This window comes from Mchenga conophoros, linkage group LG7 (genome assembly GCF_057382185.1).
Source record: "Mchenga conophoros isolate Kocher_MC1m ecotype Shallow Benthic linkage group LG7, M_conophoros_male_GT1.1, whole genome shotgun sequence".
Lineage (NCBI taxonomy): Eukaryota > Metazoa > Chordata > Actinopteri > Cichliformes > Cichlidae > Mchenga > Mchenga conophoros.
The window spans coordinates 19,202,959-19,223,172 of NC_140532.1; the positions used below are offsets into that span (position 1 = coordinate 19,202,959).

The 20,214-nt window shown below is 40.5% G+C and overlaps 1 protein-coding gene across 2 annotated transcripts in view; it reads left to right on the forward strand.

Annotated features, from left to right (window-relative positions):
- The window catches only part of kcnq1.2 (potassium voltage-gated channel, KQT-like subfamily, member 1.2), a 177,087-nt gene that overhangs the window by 97,349 nt on the left and 59,524 nt on the right, over positions 1-20,214 (forward strand). For both annotated transcript variants that reach the window (XM_085282744.1, XM_085282745.1), the window contains 4 exons: positions 11,971-12,046; positions 12,878-12,972; positions 14,441-14,481; positions 17,096-17,157. In XM_085282744.1, the coding sequence (XP_085138870.1) occupies positions 11,971-12,046; positions 12,878-12,972; positions 14,441-14,481; positions 17,096-17,157 (274 nt within the window). The remainder of the gene's footprint in view (positions 1-11,970; positions 12,047-12,877; positions 12,973-14,440; positions 14,482-17,095; positions 17,158-20,214) is intronic.

Below are 20,214 nucleotides of genomic sequence, written 5' to 3' on the forward strand. Positions count from 1 at the left end.
TCCTTCTTCTCTTTCAGTACTCCCAGTCTTTGGATAAGGTATTTTATTAACCAAGTAGGCTTGTGTGTCTCATGTGTTTTTATTAGCTTGTCTCTTGTTTTGTATCACTGCACAGCTAAATGAAGACCAGAGGTAGACTAAGGATATCGATCTGCTAATAAGCCAACCTTTTCCCACTATTTTCTTCTAATGTTTTGAAAGAAGCCTTGCCTCACAACTGTATTTCTCTTCTGAAATCCTCCCTTCCCCTCTCCCATCCCAACAAAAGTGCTGTTGCAATGATTTAAAGATAATAAAGTTCTAGTTTTCCTTTATTTTCAGCATTTAAACTATGGGGAATATGAGAAGACAAATGGCCTCTGCAGGGTTTGACGAGCAGGCCCCTTAAGCTTCGGGATTGCAGTCTCTCTGCAGACTCTCTTTCCATGTCTTTTTGCTAAATAATCAAAATGAATCTCTGTGTCTCTCCATGTTTGTAGTTTGTGCACGAGAAACACAAACAGGATGTACCATGAGGAAAGTCAAATCTGTTCAGACTGAAGCTGCCTTCTGTTGGACCAGCATTTGGGTTTGGCAGCATTTTAATTTAAAAAATAAATTAAAAAAATACTGTACGCTGTGTCTGAACAAACTGGGCTTACAAATGCAATTTGGTTTTTACTTCTTAATGGGTTTTTGGTTTTTTGTGTTTTTCGACTGGTTGATTAGTCTTACGTGATTAGTCAAGTTCTTTGACTTTATGTCTTTCTCTCAAGGTAAACAGATCTAAAATAATTGACAGTGACATCCACTGACTGGATGGCTTCCCATAGTTGAAATCATGAACAAAAAGCCTAACCACTGTAGAAAGGCCTAATTAAACAGCGGTCTTTAATGTTACCCCTTCCACCCCTCCACTGTAGCCCCAGCCACACATGAATGAAAGAATAATTCCCTTTTGAAAGCAAGCTCTGTTTTATAATCTATAACCAATGGAAGGCTCTTGGCTAAGAAGGTCCTCAGGTCACACTCCATCTCTTCCTTTCTCTTTTCTCTCTTTTTTCCCATCTCTGTTTTTTCCCCGTCTTCTTCTTCTCTGTCTCCCTGCTGCTTCCATGGTCTGGGTAAGCAAGGCAGGGCTGTGACAGTCACCTCTTCATGCTCCCTCAAGAGCGAGGTAGGGCTAACTGTCCTTGAATACATTCACACACAACTTCCCATGAATGACCATGTGTTGGCATGACCAACCACTGGGCTCATGTGCTTGGATTACTGGACTGCTATGAATGAGAAACAGCCAATTTAATCCAAAAATGGTGGCTGAAGTGGGGAGGTGGGGGTGGGTTTAAGTGCTTAGGGGCCTTACTACCTGGGGTTATTTGAGAAAAAAAAAAATCAAGGGTCCATGCACCCCTCACCTCACTTCTGCCCACCATCCAAAAACCTCCCCACCCAGGCAAGAGGACCCCCCTGACTGGCAACAGTAAATAGATTCTTTCTATGACATCCTTAATCCTCCTAAATAGCAACAAATCCTATTAGGCCATGAATTATAAATCCTCTTCTTCCACTAAACTCAATCACCCATCCATCTTCATGTATGTATGCACAAACATTACCCATACATACACATTTTCTCGGGAATGTTGGTCTAAACAGGGCAGGCTGTGAATGTGATGGACGTCCACATGACATGTTAGTGTGCCTATATATTTGCTGTTTGTTAAATACTGGTACATGTAGATGTGTGCGGGGCCACTAGTGAGGCTTACTTCTCCTCCCACCTGTCATTTTGAGCTGAGTCACCCAAGCTTAAACACAGATATAAACAGCAGGCGTAGATTAGTCTCATATACACCAGAGTCAGGAACTTACCAATGCTTGTGAGAGTGTATGCTTTTATACATTATCCTAAATTACCTGATTGTGTCAGTACACTCAGTGCTTACTTTTATTTTATTGCTCTAAAAGACAAGAGCATAATGGTGAAATGCAAGCCGCGTCAAGCACAGAAACAACTACATTACACTGCTAACAAAATTTCGGCTATTATTAAGCATCTGCACTGACGGCAACCTGCATTTCAACCTCTACATGCTTCTATAGTAGAATCACTTTGGCTGTAGCTGTTGTTTCTTTGGGCTGTTGTTTTTTCCTTTTAAAGCACATACCTTTTTTTCAACTTTGGTTTATTTTTTTGGCTTTGTGTCATTAGGATAGTGTGTGGAAGATTTATACTGTTAACTGATATTTATGAGACAGTGCAGTCAAGGTCATCTTACAGAGTAACAAGATAGTAATGTATGGAATAATATTTAATTAGTCAAAGAATAGAATTCTTTGAGTAATTAAATAATGTACTGCATTACTTTTAAGACGAGTAACGAGTAATATGTAGCATGTTTTTTTTAAATAACCACATCACTGCATATAAACTACACATAAGGAAATTTACTCTGTAAAGTTTCTATTACACTACTGGGACCTCGTTCAGGGACGTTTTTGCACTCACAGATCCACAGTTACCAGCATCATACGTACCACCAATGTTTGGTCAAAGTTTTATCAGGTAATGAGTCCGGTGGATCCTTCACCACCAATGAAGCAGAAAGGCCAGCAGGTTGGCAGAAATCTGTTCCTGTAAACGCTTGCGTAATCTCATGGCCAGCACCAAGTTCCTGAAGATAATGCAAAAGCAGCTATTTAGACCAGAACAAGGTCTGACAGAAAATAGGGGATCATTAACTACAAAACGATGCAGTTCTCTAATTAGACTCTCTTTGAAGAATAGTTACCACCACATCCCTGTCTTTAGGCTACACCTCAGGCTGGAACCCCAAAACCCTGAATAATGCTGGTCTCATCTTTGAGGTTGCTATTCCCAGAGTCGTTCTTACTTCTGAGTTTGTTGATGACAGGAACTGGGAAAACGAGTCAACCAAGTTTTAAATGTCACATTTAACCAACTTAAATTGCATTATTAAAATGTCTGTGTACATGATTGTGTCTATATTCTTTCAGAGTAAATCTTAATTTTTTTGCGGCTTATGTACTCGAGTAAAAATCAAATCTCCCACAGGTTTAGTTCAAATTGGTTTGGCTTTTCCAACCTCGTCACCCAAATTGTTTTGATCATTTGGCATTTAGAACTACACGGACAAGAGTTCAGTGGTCATTACACGACTTGTTAAAAGTGTGCTCTTCTCCAATCTTCTCTCTGCGTGGTGAGAAAAGAGCTGCGACCGTCTCTTTTCTCTGCAAATAATGACAGGTTGTGAGATTCTGCATCATTAACGTTAAACGTGGGTGGAGCTTTTCCAAGTGTGCTGGGACGTCAGCTGCCTCTCGAGACGAGTAATTTTCCTTGGTGGGATTCTTTCACACGCTTCGGGAGAGGAGACTTTAAGGCTTTGATATTCAGAGAAATTCTGTGGCAGTGAATGTGAAAGAACAAATTACTGAATTTATTTGTATTTTTTTTGCTTTATACATTACTCCATATCTATATACGGAAACATGAAAACAGTAATTTGATTGTGTGTTTGCGAGGTGACGGTGAAGACAGATTGTAAAGTATCTCTGGCGTCTCCCCCTCGTTTTTTCTGTCTCCGAGGCCACACACATCAAACAGGGCTCGCTCGTTCTGTTCTCTCTTTGTCATCAGCTCTCAATGGGTGCTGGTCTTTGATGTGGTTGGGTTGCTGCTATTGTCTCTGGCATGTCTTGATCAGTGTCTATTGATCTGGGAAGAGTGGACATGAAAACAACTGGAGCAGGCCCATGGGGAGAAGGGAACCTATTGTAGCAGAAAGCAGATTTAAGTGGTTGCATCTGACACTATTGCACGTATGGCAGATTTTCAGGTTCACGTTCTGACTGAAGAATAAGCAAAAACATGAAGCAAGTCAGAATAATGGAGGAAGTCGTAAAGTGAGTCAAACAGAGACTCAGAGTGTGGAAAATGAGTTTGCAGCTATAAAGAAAGTAACCAAGGTTAACTTAGCCTTCATACTTATTTGGTTGCCTGGTAACAGAAAGAGAAAAGAAAGAACCTGGTTGTGATGAATCAAAGGTTGGGTGACAGTGGAGAACAGGCAGAGGCAGAACTGGTTTAATAGTGGGTTCCAGTTGAACTTGGAAAGTTGGATTTCATACTTGGACAGAACGGCAGATTTTGCCCCGACCCCAAAATCAGTTTTTTACCATTACCTGTGAGCTCTACACTGTTTAAAAAAAACATCTTAAAAAAACGGTAATATTTCGGCAGCTGGGGCGCCAAACTACTACCGTAAATAAACAGAAAACAACTTCCTCATAAAAATACGTTTGATTCCAGTAATGACAATACAGTTTGTTGCGCTAATTTTACATGGGATCTTGCCTTTTCAAGTGATTTTAAACATCAAATTAGGAACATGTTAATGTGATTAAACAATGAAATTATCTATAAATAGGGGGAAAAAAACAAATCCTAAAAAAAACAGCAATATTCCGGCAGCTGGGGCGCCAAAATACTACCGTAAAATAACAGAAAATAACTTTCTCGTGAAAATAGTTATTTTCAGTAATGAAAATAGAGTTTGTTGCGCTAATTTTACATGGGCTTCTGCCTTTTCCAAGTGCTTTTAGACAGTAAATTAGGAACAATTTAATGTGATCAAACAATGAAATTACAAGGTCAATGAATGTGGCAATATGAATCATAATACGTAAATGTACAGAAATATACAGTTAATTTAAATAATAATGGATTGCATGCCCTGGGACAGACTGACAGAGGCGAGGCTGCCATATCGCACCATCGGCCCCTCTGGCCATCACCAGTAGGTGAAGAGTCTTGACCACGGACACAATACCGAGAGTGTCCGAGCCGGGAATCGAACCGGCAACCTCCTGATCACAAGGCAAACTGCCAACTCTTGAGCCACGATCGCTCTAAATAGCAATTATAATAATACTTATGTGATGTAACACAAGCTTATAGGAATCATGTTATATACTTTTCCATAGCATTACATTTGAATTCAACAGTTCAATCTTTCAAATAACGGACAGATATTTGTGAAATCATGATACATTTGTGAATGTATTTTAACAATCTAAATGTGCATATGTACAGATTTGAAATATGAAATCACAGTCTATTTACGTAACTTTATTGATATTCTAGAAGAACAGAACAAAACTGTAAAATGCACAGTAAAATACTTTTATATTAGGATTTTTTCCTACAGTACTGCCATACAAAAAAAATATATTTAAAAAACAAGTGAATTGTGTTTTACTATATTTACAGTGATGTTATGTTATTTTACCTTTGACATGTAAAATCACAGTCTACTTATGTAAATTTAATGATATTCTAGAAAGACAGTACAAAACTGTAAAATATACAGTAAGATACTTTGACATTACTATTTTTTGGAACAGTGTAGAGTTCATCATACACAAAGCTGTCCAGTGTGCATCTGCGGTAATGTAAGTATGTGCAAAACGATTTGCAGTGAGTTTCAGTGAACAGATACTGCTAACAATGGCTACCCTGGTTTGTTTGTACTGCTCAACTCGTGTAACATCAATTCCAGCTCCAACTTCCAAGATAAATGGAAAACAGCATATGTCCTATTCCCCTTTTTTTTGTATGCCATGGAAATACTCGGGAAAATTTACCCGAAACCTTAGATTGTGGTTACACGTATTAGGGATTTTTAGAAGTCATTGAAGAATTCTGTATTTTAGAGAAAACGTGGTAGCATTGCTTAAATTAGAGTTGCAATCCTCCTCGTTTTAAACACTCAGTGAATGGCATGCCATCACTTAGATCAAACATTTCTGAAAGAATGTAATCATCTTATCCTGCCAAGACATGATAAAAAAAATGCCTGGTTTTGAGGAGAACTGAAGAAGAGCACATCTCTTTGATGGACCAAAGCGCCAGTTATATAAAGCTTATCTCACAGAGACAGATGCAGACACACAGAGACACACGCGCACACACACACACACAGGCCAGCAGACTTGCTGGGTCCTGCCTGTAGTGTAGCACATGCGTGTCTAGGGTTGCTTTCTCCTGACTGACTCCAAGGTTATTGCTGCACACCATGGAAGCACAGGATATTTGATGGTCCCCTGCCAAAGACAGAGCCGGGGTCATGGGGCATAGGAGGGTAGGTTGCCATTGACAACTCAGAGGTCTCCAAAGTGACCATTTGAAACTGGGGAAGAGAGAAAACTTATTAAGAGTGAAGGGTCAATGGGAAGCCATGGGGCTAAATCTTTCACCAGTTTTGAAGCGAGGGTCAGGGCTAGTTCATAACTGCAGCAACGATGGCTCACCTATGACTTCTACAGTGGACCTGAAGAATAGCAAGTCTGTTGAGAAGAACTAGAAACTGGGATTTAATCCTCACAATTAAAATACACACAACCAAGCACGAGTGAATCATACAGTGCAGGACAATGGAAAGAATATTGAAGTCGTCGGGGGTAAAATCTGAGCTCTGCTGGCTCAAGAGAAGTTCCCAGGATAAACTGTGTCAAATCTTCTGCACAGATACACACAAAGATGGGAAACAAGAAGAGAGAAGATGTTGTAGTAACACTTTATTATATAGCCTGCAACTGAGGGCGTAGTTACCCTGTAATTTTCAATATGTTTTACTTAAAATTAAAATATAACTATATTTACCTAGACATATTTAAAAGTTGATACGCTAGGGGGGTCTGGAGGAAGCAAAGAAATTATTCTATTGTAAGTAAATGTAAGTAGTATTGTAAGTAATTTTAAGTACTGCATAATTTTGCTGACAAACAATATTTTCTCATCTTATATCATAAATACTCTTTTGGTCATGGGCTATATTAAAGTGTTACTTTTTACATATTTATTTCTTTTATGGTGTTTGTTAATATTCATTATATTGGGGTGCATGATGGATTTTCTAATATTCAGTTGTACTGTACTTAAAATTACTTATAGTATTATATGTGTCTCATTTTCCTTAAAATACCAAGAAGTTAAGCAAGTACAGAGTAATTATGACATAAGATGGAGAAATGTTGTTTGTTTTTACCAGGTAATTATGCAGTTCTTAAACTTAGTTACAGTATAATTATTTCTTTGTTTTCTGTACATTTCAGACTTTTTACCTTCTTATTCTAGTGTGCCTGTCTTTGAGTATTGATATGTAAATATAATTACCGTATTTCCCGGACTACAAAGCGCACCTGAATATTAGCCACACAAGCTAAAATCAGGGGAAAATCCTGTTTTGTACATACATTAGCCGCACCTGACTAAAAGCCGCAGGTGTTTCAATGTTGACTTATCATATGTAAGAGAATATGCACAAAGGGAATTGTCAGGAAAGAGATGGCTGTTTGGAGACACACCCCTTTTATTAATATTTTGAAAAACAAGTTATGGGTACATATTTGCACATGTAGTACATAACAGTAACCTACAGCACACCAGAAAAATAGATTCGGACTACCTTTTAGGCTCAGGTGCAGTGACACGGCTTTAACAAGAAGAAAAGTCAGTCATTCACCATCTTTCTCTTCTTCCTGCGCTCTAAAACCACCAAAGTCCTCTCCTCCAATGTCGGAAACGAACAGGCTCAGGATGGCTTCGTCATCCACTCTCCGCTTCTCTCCTTCGTTGTCACTTTCAAAACCAAAGAAATCCTCGTTGTCAGTGTCAGAGTCGAACACCCTCAGAATGGTCGTGGCGGTGTCCTCCTCTCCATCATGCAGCAGTCCAGCCCTTCAAAATCCGTTGGTGATCGTGGATGTTTTCGCACTTTTCCACGCTGTCAGAATCCACCGGTGGAGTTGGGCATAACTTGCTTTTCGCAAGTTTATCGCCGCTCGCCATCCACGCCTCCCGCTGAATGCGTAGCGCTACTTTGAAGTTTGTTTTTCGCGCTACTTCGTACGGCACTACGTTGCCTGGCGGACGGACATGTGACTAACATACCACTCTTGAACCCCGATCCTTCCGCCAGGCAACGTAGTGCCGTACAACAGCGGAACAAACAAAACAAATCGTCTTACGATATCACAAAAATCATGGAAAATCCATAGAAAAGCCGCACCTGACTAAAAGCCGCAGGGTTCAAAGCTTGTGCAAAAAGGAGCGGCTTATAGCCCGACAATTACGGTACATAATTACATTTCAAATAAAATGTATTGAAATATATTATGAAGACTTGCACAAGACACCTGTACACAGTTTGACAGAAAAGGATTTTTAAGATTTAAGATTTTAATGGCAGTGTCAGCTAGTAAAGTAAAAGTAAGAGAGGAAAGGAGCAAAACCATTCCAAGGTGCCATGTTATTTCATAGTGGATGACTACTTGTCACTATTAGGGAAGCTGAAAAATTAGACGACAAATGGCTTAAAAGCTTTTAAAAAATAAATCGTCATCGGATCTGGACAGGAAAGAAGACGCGTGCTTAAAGTAACATTAGAAGTCTGTCAAGTCAATGCTGCAACACCCAGATGGACTTAAGATAAATATTACACCACGCTATAATTTAAAAAAGAAATCTGAATGTTGCAAAAGTCTCTGATTATCAATACTGAATCAAACTGTAATGAGTTGTTAAGTTTTAGGAGGTTTTGACTTAATTTATATGTTTTATTGCTGCTCTGGGTCCTGTTTTTCCACCCAGTCCTCAAAGTGCAACAGAGAAGTAAAGGCAGGCTGTCTTCTTTGGAACTTGTAACCCCGGAAGAACTCGGAGTACTGTAACACTTTGAGCACCTGTAACACCACTGTAGTCCTGCAGGTCAGGGTTGGTGGAGCCTGCATTTTATTAAAAGGAAATCTGGCTTCTTTATCTGCATTACAACTTCCTTATTACAATTTCTTCTTTCAAATGTTACGCTAAATAATGTTACCAGCAGGTCATCATAACTAGAATACAATGGTAGACAATTGAAGATGACTTTTCGGTGCTGCCATCATTAAAAACAAGATACCAGTATTGCGTGGTGAGCGGTTAGGCAGACCACGCTTTTCTAGAGAATCATTCTACATGTTTTAGTGAGTAACCGAAACAGAAAGGGCGGGAAAGAAAAGACTACATGACAATATTACGAGATCCTGTCCGTAGGAGGTCTACATTTCCCACTTACCTCTCAAGAGCACAAGAGGAGCAAGCAGAGAAATGTGGGATTTGCATTCTTACATTTTCTGTGTGTCAAATGTTTAATGGAGTGCAGAGTGGGTTAGTGTTGGACAAAAGAAAACAAAACACCCATCCGTGTTGTTCTTTTATCACACTTACCCACTGAACATGTGTGTGCATTTGTGTCAAATGCAGGAAACGGGAGGAGGGCAAGGAAGGAGCAGGGTACAGTTGTTCAACGATCAAAACCACACGTTTTTTGTTTCCTACGTGTGTTTTCTTTCCCAATTATGCTTGCACCCTCCAGTTCACACAGAAACGAGGGGAGAAAAAAAAACACATCCTTCTCCTCTTTGACGAAGGAGAGCAAAGGGGTGGGTGCTAGACTTTTTTTTTCCTAAAATAGGGACTCATGCTCTTTATGTTTGGTATTGTTTGCATGCATTTCCTCCTATAGCTTGGGCAGGCCCTGCATGGAGGGCAGGAAGAAAGACGGCAGTTCAACAGCCTTTGATGTTCCTGTTTTATGGTCCCATGTCAACGCATTGTCTGTTAAGTCCTTTTGTTGTCCCTTTGCCTAATTAAGACCTCAGAGCGACTTGTTGACTCCACAAAGACCCCCATGTTTAGGGAGACGAGGGTGGAGGCTGTGTGATTCTGTGTGTCAAGGGTGTGTGCGCTTGTATGTGCGGGTCTGTCTGCCTTGACTGGGAAGTAGCTTGAGAGAACTCTTCAAAACAATACACAAAACCCATATATTGGCTTTGACTTAATCCACACTCTTTGCTGACGCTGGGCGTATGCACATGGCCCAAAGGCTTATCAGCACATACCAACAGATGGCTGAAAGGTCACCTTTGTCTGAGACATGTCCTACATGAAACAGAAAACCAATATTAAAATTGACACAAAAAGCAGGGATCAAATAATACCCTCCTCACCCAGACTTTGCACTCCATTACTGTTTGTTTTTGCTAAACAAATTTTGCATTGAAAAGAATAATAGGTCATGTATTGTTCATTTAATTCTGTGTGGGATTTAAGTCTGTAATTGGACAAAAGCCATATAATAGTTCTTTTCTGTTTATTTTGGGGGTGTGGGAAAAGATCAGTACAGAATACAGTATTGCAGTAATATGTATGGGGACATTGTTTAGATCCAGAGAGACCAATAAGAGATATTTTTTAAATAAATTAAACTCTTTGAACAAGGGTCTCGTCTCATGCACCACCATGCTGAAATAGCGAACAAACTTACATTAAATTGGCTTTTTCGAACGATCATCAAGCACTGGATACACTTAGCTTGACCAAGGTGCCTCCTAATTCAGGGCAAGCTAATGGCTCAGTTTCATGAGAAAAAACAGGACAATAACCTGCTTGCACCTACCAAAAAAGCCCCTATTTCTTCCCTTTCTGCAACCAATTGCAACTTGTGGTAACTACGTGTTTGCCCAGAGTCCGAGCTAGTCAGCTTAAGGTGATTTGCACAGACAGGCAACCTGTCTGCAAACAGTTGCAGTCTGACTTGGACTGACTGCAATCACTCCCAGAAAGATTGTTGAAGGTTGGCAAATAATTGCTGTCTAATTTATAAATGCAGACAAATTGCCAACATGTTGCCATCAATCTGAAATAATCTGTGGGAATGAGTACAGCTTAGGGCCAATGAGCTGGCTGTCAGCTGGTTGGTTCTGGTTGAATTTCTGTCTATAGAGACAGCAACCGATAAGTGATTTTTGACAATTTAATCACAGTTAATTGCTGTATTGTCAGAAATACTTAGCATAAAATTGCCAGCTTGACCCCATTTAACTGCAGACTGATTGCAGGCTGCCTGTCGCTGTTTATTGGAAGCATTTATGGCAGGTGCTAGTATTTAGGTATGCTTGACAATCTCATTCTCCATCAAATAATATCTGAAGCAAAGAATGTAAGTTATATATTGATACTAACATTTCTCTTGGAAGCCCCCTAAATGCCCTTGAAAATGTTAATACCTTTTTATTATTATTATACCCCATGCCTTTTTCTAATTCGCATGACAGTTTGACATGACTATTAAACTGCTGCGGTCTTAAGATTATGGAGATCGCAGCGTTGACAAAGGTTGAGACACCTTGTCCTAGGTTATTACACTTGATTTTACTTTGCAGCATGTTAATGTGCTTCCAGTATGTGTTTGCAAGATTTTCTGATTAATGAAATGCAGTAACATCTAAACCCAGTGTGCACCAATGCACAGCAGAGCACAGCACAGAGCGCCTGCTTGAAAAAACAAAAATACATGCCATATAGTCACTATGGTATGCAAGTAAAAGCTGTTGTGTGTTGTGTGCATCAAGTGGTTTTGGTTTCAGTGTTTCATAACAGCATTTTTGTGTGTGTGTCTGTGCGTTGACACAGATGTGCTTCTTTGATCTCAGAAACGTGTGTTTTGGGACTCCTCTTAAGGCAAACTGAATTGGTTTTCTTCTCTCGTTTTCGCAGTGGGTTGTGGATTTACTGTTTTGAGTGAAAAGGCAAGCACCGATACAGAGTGCGGGTTAATCTGTGTTGTTACACTTGTCTGTATCAATGCATATCTGTCAATGTACGTTTGTTTTTCCTGTTTAGACCCACATGTGTTTTGCAGTTGGGTGGCATACACATTGTTCATCGAACCTGAAAAGCAGCAAGGGTCAATTAGCGCTGAGCACGTAGACTTTTTTGTCTCTCTCTTTTCTTTTCTTTTTTTTGTCCCTTCTTTTCAGGGCAGTTAGTCAAGAACAAACCACTTGACCTTTTACAACAAGCTAAAATGTGAAGTGTTTTTCTTTTGTGGCCTAAATTAGTCTCCTTTATTTCTGTCACAGGTTGTCCCATGCCCAGAGATCTGCGGTAAAAGTCCTCCGCAGAATGAAGTACTTTGTGGCCAGGAGGAAATTTCAGGTACGTAAAGGGAAATCCAGAGAGAAACACTGCAGAGTTAAAGAGACGAGGGAGGGGTGACAGATGAAGAGAAAGACAGATTGAGAGTGTGAGAGGGAGTAAGAGAAGTGTGTAGTAGTATGTGTGGCTACACAGGAAAGGAGGGGGGGAGGCTTAAGGGTATATATCAGCTGTGGTGCTGGTGTGTGTGCTTGTGTGTCTACACATGAATGTTTGTGTGCATGCCTGAAACTTGCACCTGCATGCCTTCTTTGTGCTCACAGTCCAGGCACTGTATCATGGGAAATCTGCTAACCTGTCTCTGGGGCTACAGTAGGAATTCACTTACTGTGCTGCGCACGCAAAAGTCGCTCGCAGTGCTCACGAAAGCGCCCACTTGTATCCACGCTGCATGTTTTTCAGAAAGTTTCTTCGATTCTTCCTGTTTCCAAGTGTTCTATAAGTTTTCGGTTCGGGCCTGTGTGGTGTCAGCTGCAGAGGGCTATACACTGTGCAGTAAAGAGTTCACTGAGTTCTTTCTGATGCTCCTTGTGTCAACGTCACACTACACAAAGCTATGAAAGGGCTTTAACACGATTGCTTTCTACTTGACCATGCACTTGTCAGGACACACACACACACGCACGCACACACACACACACACACACACACACACACACACACACACACACACACACACACACAAACACGTGCACACACACACTGGGTTAACAATGAACCCCTTGGGGATGTTTTGGGGACCAAGCAAAAGAGACTGTTGTTGACAATGGCCTTTGTGTCCCACCGTGTGTGTGTGTTTGTTTTTGTGTGTGTGCATGCTGGAATCAACAGCAAGCTCGGAAGCCCTATGATGTGCGAGACGTGATCGAACAGTATTCCCAGGGTCACCTCAACATGATGGTCCGCATCAAGGAGCTGCAGAGAAGGTGGGGCCTTTGTTTTATGCTGTTTGTTGTTCTTTCCATAAGCTTTATTAAGCATAAAGCCATTAAGATGTCTCTATGTATCTAATGCCTCAATCACTGATATGCCTTTACTTGTAAAACCATATTGTTCCTTGTTATTTGTCTGTTAACAAAGAAACACAGTCCCAGATCTGTCAATTTCTCCAGAATTGGGCAAAAAAAAAACCATGTAGATTTTCTGCACCAAAAGCTTCAAACTTCAGATTCACACCCTTGTTACACTGAAGAAGTTTACATTTCTGGTAGAATCATTACATTTGTCTCATTTTCTGTGAGTAAAATGCAATGTTCTTAATCTGATGGGTGTTTCTATGTAGCTGTGTTGCTGCCCTATTGGCCAGGTCTCACTTAAAATCATTAATCTTTATGGGAGTCCTCATTGGGCCATTTTTCATTTGGTAAATTCTGGCTATATTTACGCTAATAACATTTTCATGCTCTGCATCAATTCTTAAAGACTCAGTTTTAGGGGGTCATAAAACACTGGGGTTGTGCAGCCAAAACAGTGTGCTCATTGCAACTGCTAGCACTTTCTATAACATTTATAGACATTTATCCTATTCTCTGCAGTCTTCATCGGACAGACAGGAGCCTCACTGGTCCCATATTTGTTCTGCCTTGTTATACTTTATAACAAGAGCAGAGTCATTATTTTGAGTTCCAGCGAAATACAGTTCTCGTGAAAGTTAAACCTTTTGTCCTCTCCGTGCGATTTTCTCTGCTTCACTTAAGAAGATGTTCTTTCTTTGACACACACACACACACGGCTCTCAGCCGTTATAGGTCAGTGAGAGGTGATGTATTGTGTCTGCTTCATGCGAGTGCATCGCCTGGAACTCGTAACGCCTCCTGCAGTAATTCACGGACCCGTGGCAATGCACTGTTACGTTTTTAAGTCATTATAAAGCAACACTAAATCATGAAAGTGCTGTTAGGCTGACAGTTTTTTTTTTATTACCCCATAAAATCTAAAAGAAAAAAAAGACACTATTAGACACTATCCCAAACACACCAAAATACTGCAAAGACCACTAGTCTGCCAACATAAACGAATAATAAACACATAAAGACGTGTGATTAAGGTGAGGAAAAGATGCAAATGGCTTACACTGAACACTGTATTCAAATGCTTTCCTTCTGCCTCAGTGAATTCGTAAATGCCAGTCGACATAAGAAGTGAAACTGTGAGTTTCAGTGTTTATTTTCAAAGCTTCACATCTCAATAAGAGGACAGCATCCATTTGTCCAACCCCTTTAAGGCTTGCATGTGTGCGCTCTCTGAAAGCAGTGATGTATAAATACAGTTGAAGCGGATGACATTTGTTTAATTTTATTGGCACTATAAAGTGTTTATCCAGCCGAACCTCTTCTGTGTCTGCTTTGTGTTTTTGCCTTTCGCTGTCTAATTCCTTCTGTCTTTCCTTGTCAGGCTGGATGGCACTCTGGGAAAGCCGGGCATGTTTCTTCCAGGTAAATACGCAACAAACGCCAGTGGTCTCCATCTGATAGACAGCCGTCACTCCTCGCTCCATCCCTGTGTTTATAACCAGCTCATCAGTTGTGCCTAGGGTTGCCAACTCCCTGAAAAATAAATAAGGGACACCTCGTGGCCAGGGCCGGGCGACCCAGTTGTCTTCACCCTTCCCAGTGTGGTGAATTTTCTAGCTCTTTTTTTGTGTGTGAAATTATTTTTTTAACCATTTGACTTGAAGTTGATTTAAGCAGATGCATATTCTTTGTGATATGACCATATGGGAAACAAATGATCATTTAGCCATTTATTTTTAGCTCAAAATGACAACATTAACACAGTAAAACAGGTCTCTTTCTTAAACAGAAGCCTGTCATGCTTAACTTTTGAGAATATAAGTAAATCTTTCTTTAAAAGCACTCTGTCCTGCTTAACTTAAAATAATAGAAAACAATAGAAAGAAAAATATTCTTGTAACTGTGCACATTTAGTGCATTTAGTACAATTGGCTTCAGTTGAGGTATTATTTCAGCTTTTCTAATGCTAATCAGCTGCTCCTGTTTGTAAACCCGCTTGTTCCCATGATTACGCATCATAACTCATCATCATTATTCATCTATGTATTACTTTTATGTATTAGTCATCTATTTGTTGTAATCATCTATCCTTGCAGTTGTTTATTACACAAAATAAATTATATTATCACACTTCTGGCCACATAGCGCTGATATTCACTGCACATGCCCATATTAACGTTTTCCAGCCAGGTGTTTTCCTTTTCCCATTCTTCCCTTTCTCTGAGGGGAACAAACATTGCTGCTCTAATGCTGGGCTCACACTGTGCGATTTTTGGCCCATTTTGAGCCGATTTTTGAGTGATCGGACCGATTTTGGCCTTCATCGTGCGTCGTGTAGTATACATGGGGTAACGAGAAGTGATTAACACCTCACGACCAGCTCCCGATCATCAATCGCTCGTGAGGGTGTCACCACAGGCGCTCACACTGCTCACGCGCAAACGTAAACGTTGGTGAAAAAGATGGAGCAGCACAGCTGTGCAGCGTGTGATCTGGACACAAGCGATGGAGGCACAACTTGTAGAACTTTGGAAAGCTCATCCGAGCCTTTTCGATGTGGCATCACAAAATTATCACGACCACAACAACCGTGAAAATAGTTGGATTTACATTGCTGCTCAATCACAGCTGCCTGATCAGTGTTTTTCCTTAGCAATTTAGCAAAGTTGATGGTGGTGGTGTGTCTGTGTGAGTGAAAGACAGAGAGAGAGAGCGAGCGACAGATTTTCTGTTATAACCTTCATGTTATGGAGGCACAGTGTGAGCACTCAGGTCGCATCAGAGCATCGGGCGGTATAGTGTGAGAGTACATCGTGACATACGAACTTCTAACCCCTGCGAGTCAATCGTGCAGTTTGAGCAGGAGCTGAATAACGTGACTGAAAAAAATCGCACAGTGTCTGCCCAGCTTTAGGTGTACTGTCGTCCGAGACTTGCACCGCAGAGTCGGCGTTTGTTCCCCTGTTGGCCATGCTTCTTGTTGTGGTCATCTGTTGTCTTCCGGTATTTTCTCCGCAAGCGACCTTTCCTCGACCAATGAGATGAGCGGTAATCTGAATTGTCATACTCGAATTGTCATAAGTGTGCTGTCAGCTCATTGGTCACAAAGCAGGAGAGGGGCTGGGAATTATGTTTTCAAACAAAGTGTTAATTCCATAAACATTTATAGACTACTTTTGATTCTCACTGTGTTACGGGACAAAGTGCGTCCCTTATTAGCTCAATACGGGACGTGTACTTTTGTTTCGAAATACGGGACGATTCCGTATTTTAAGGGACGGTTGGCAACCCTAGTTGTGCCAGACCAAATATGCGAGAAAGAGAGCTCCCTGATGCTTGCGTGTGTATATTTCTCAGTTTGGGTGCGGGCAAGACTGCATGTACGTCCGAATGTTTGCCAGTATGGGAGTTTAAGCACCCTGCTCGTGGCGGTATTCTGGTGAGCGCATATTAGCGCGCTTGTGTGAGTTGTTGTCAGAGGAATTACACAAACACATTTCTTTAATTAATTGTGCAATGTTAAATTAAGTGCCCCAAGCAGCAGCTCCCACAGCTTCCATGCCAGCTAAAAATAACAGCGGCGAGATGGAAACTTCACTGCGCCACTAATTGGATGGGGCGAAACAAAACAAGAATAGCTCTCTTTTCCAACAGGAAGTCGGTTAGCGTGGATGTGATGTAAGGCAGACTGAAAAAATATGAGGCAAATTAACACTGAATGGGGTCCTTAATAAGTTCTAATTACTAGAACTTCGTTAGTTTTTCTTGTAAGGATCGTACTTTTAATGGTTTGATTTAGTCGAAACACTCCTGAAACTGTTGGGTATTTGCTCACATACGTCTTTATTACAAGCTTTAACTGTGCGCACGACTGAATGAAACTTTAAGCTGTCACTGCCAAGTGTGAAGCAGTGAACAGTGGCCTATCGGGCCTTTTACTGGAAGTTATATCACCTTGGAGTAGTGGACTATCCGATTGTATTATATATTATTTTTTATATATATATTCCCTTCTTTTATCTTTTTTTCTTTTTAGGAAAAGGAGAAGATAAAGAATACCCAACTATTGGGGCTCGTCTCATCAGGCTGGAAGATAAGGTAGGCACAATCGAGCGTGTGTGTTTTGTCTGACAGTAAGAGTGGTAAACTGATTAGATTATCTATCTCGTTCATAAGCAGAACGATGTGTGAGTCTGCCAGCATGTGTCTCTGTATCAGATGAATGAGTGCACTGCAGTCGTCTTCCTTTTTTTTTTTTAAATAGCTCTATTGTGGCTGGCTTCAGTCAGCCTGTGCCAAACATGCACCTCCTCTCTTGAACCCACCTTATCAATATCAGTGCTGTGTTTACACTGCACTTGTGTGTCTGTTCATGCTGTATTTTTAGTTGACCTTACTGGGTAGCTTTTAGGATTTTCCACACCACCCATTCTTTTTTTTTTCCTGTAGTGCTGTGTAGATTGGCTTGTGACAGCTCTTGGATGTTTATGTTTCCATGAAGAATATAAAAAAAATTGGAAACATAAAGGAGCTGCAGAGAGGCATAAGCCAAAAGGCAACAGCTGTGTTACAAAGCTCATGTGCGACTAGGCGTGCTCTCCTTTAAACATAGTGGAATGAGCACAACATCGTGAAGCCAGCGCGATGCCAGCCGAGATAGACGTTTCCCCTTTGTGAGTTATCAGCTGGATTGCGACGGCGTGCTTCTGATTAATGATGTCTTTTAAGTCGTGTTGTATGAAATGTGTGGCTGTGTGGTCACACGTTGTTTGAGCGGTTGAATACTTGGATTTGAATGTAGGTTTGTGGGTTTTTCGGGGTGTTTTTTTCTTTCCATGGGACCGGTGTACAATTGAAGACTAACCTTATACTCAAGTCGTTCTCACATGAAAACAACTCCTACACAATAGAACAATGCATTCTGCTGCCACTTATTTTCTATTCAGCTCAGCCAGCTAAGGATTTCCCGCACTTGCCTTTGGTATTTACCTTACCATCTCTGTGCACTCATCAGCACCGCCGCTCTCTAATGTTTGCAAGCGCTAGCTGTTCTCAGAGCCCCTTTTTTGCAGAGAGAAGTGTAATGATCGTGAACGAATTTGCCCTCCAAGCCTGCAGACCTCCCTCAGAGATTGAGTTACACCCCATTTGCTTCAGGCTACATGTTGTGATCGCAATCTCCTGATTAGAAACACAAACCCGTGTTGAGAAGTGCCTCACCTACCTATGACACACTTTTTCTCTCTTACCCTTCTTTTTTCTGTGGGGCTCAGCATTGACAAAAAAGGTAAAAAAGGGGGAACTGAGAAGGACATAATTGGGAAACAAATCAGTGGAAGCCTACGGATGCAGGCTACTTTTCCTCCAAAACAATGTGGAACCAATCAGTGTTCCTGTAATCAGAGCTGCATTCGTATGAACTGGTATACAAAAGTAGCAAGAGAAATTCATTATTTCCCGAACTGCCAGTCCTTCATAATTACTGTTTTCTTTGAATATGCACCTGCTCCCTATCCTTTCTAGCTTGTGTGTTCAGGCACCTGTTATAAATGAAAAAGGTGGCTTCTTCTTCCTTTCTTTGAAACAGCAGGTGAATGAACCTGGTGACCTTTGATACATTCACTGTGAGGCCTGCATCACTGGTATGGTACTTTATAGATATCTTAGTTCACAGATAAACTTGATACAGTAAATACAGTATTTTGCAAAAGTCTCAAGTGTTATCACTCCTTTCTTTATATTTTATTTTTACTTAACTAACCAGACTTTCTTTTATTTATTTTGGACTTGAGCAATAGTTCTCCAGGACTTCTGAAGGACTTCTTTAGACACTGGCTGCTTTTTTCAACCATTTTTAAAGAAATGTCTTTATTTAGTTTGTTGAACCATGTAACACTGACCTATGAATCATCATCAAACATAAAAAGGCACATCTCAAGGCACGAACCAATGTAGTGTCTAAACATAAAAGACAATTATGCAAAGAAACAATTTAACTTCTGTGCTAGACACTTTGTTATTAACAGCCTGTTGGGAAAAAACATTATTTCCACTCCTGTAGTTTAATCTATAGAGATCAAAACTTTAGCAACACATTTAGCATAAAAAAGAACTTTATTACTTTCAGCCTGTGACCCTTCATCAGGATCATCAAGAACTCTGTAGAAAGAAAAATTCTAGTAGGAAAACTTGAAAACAGCCAACCATTGTGCACCAAGTATATCAGTTCACTCAGTTAGTTGAATCTATAAAAAGTGCCAAAAGCCAGTCTGATTGGCAACAACTTTATTGTTCAGCATGACTGCCAGATCACTTGAAGCATACCTGGGTAGGAAAACACACATCAGAATGACTGAATGGTGTAATCCTGGTTATCACTAAGAACAAAATGTCTTTTGTGCTCTATCTAAAAGTAAATATCATTTTTCCCCTTTTTCTCCCATTACAATGTTTAATCTTGAGTATTATAGCTATGCTGTAATGCTCACCACACACTGACCATGCCATTACTGGTGTAGGCTGGACATGAAAGTGACAAGAGATTTTCTACCTTTGTATTTGTCACGTCTGATAGCCGTTGTTCACTTGTCAGTTGCACATTGTTTGCCATACAGTCTCCCCCGCTATCACTTCTGTTTATGTTGCATGACTTCCTACATTTCATAATACTCTGTAAAGTCCAACTTGCATCATCTCCTGTATGTTGCTCATAATGGTAAGCCACAAGCAAAGTGAAACCTTTCTGAAACCTTGAACGGGATCTCTTCAAACAGCTCGAAGGAATTATTCACCAACTCTAATGTTGCCGTGTTCCCATGCCTTTTCTGAATACTTGCTCTCGATGACCCTCGGGCTACATTCATTTTCAAATTCCCACTTTCTCCTCTCCACTGTAAAACGCTGCACATATACCTCTCTGGCAGCTTTTTCTGCTGCAGCTGAGTAAGTAAGATGGAACAATTTTCCCGTCTAAGTATTGTCAGCATATCACTTGTAGATGAATTTATCTTCAGCGGGGTGAAGAGTGCTCTGGCATTGTGTGTCCTGTACAGGGTTAGACAGTGATTTATCACACACAGACAAAGACACGTATACGTCTCTGCACTTACACTCGCACACACGAGCAAAGAGTTGATTAATCACCAAAGTGTCTAA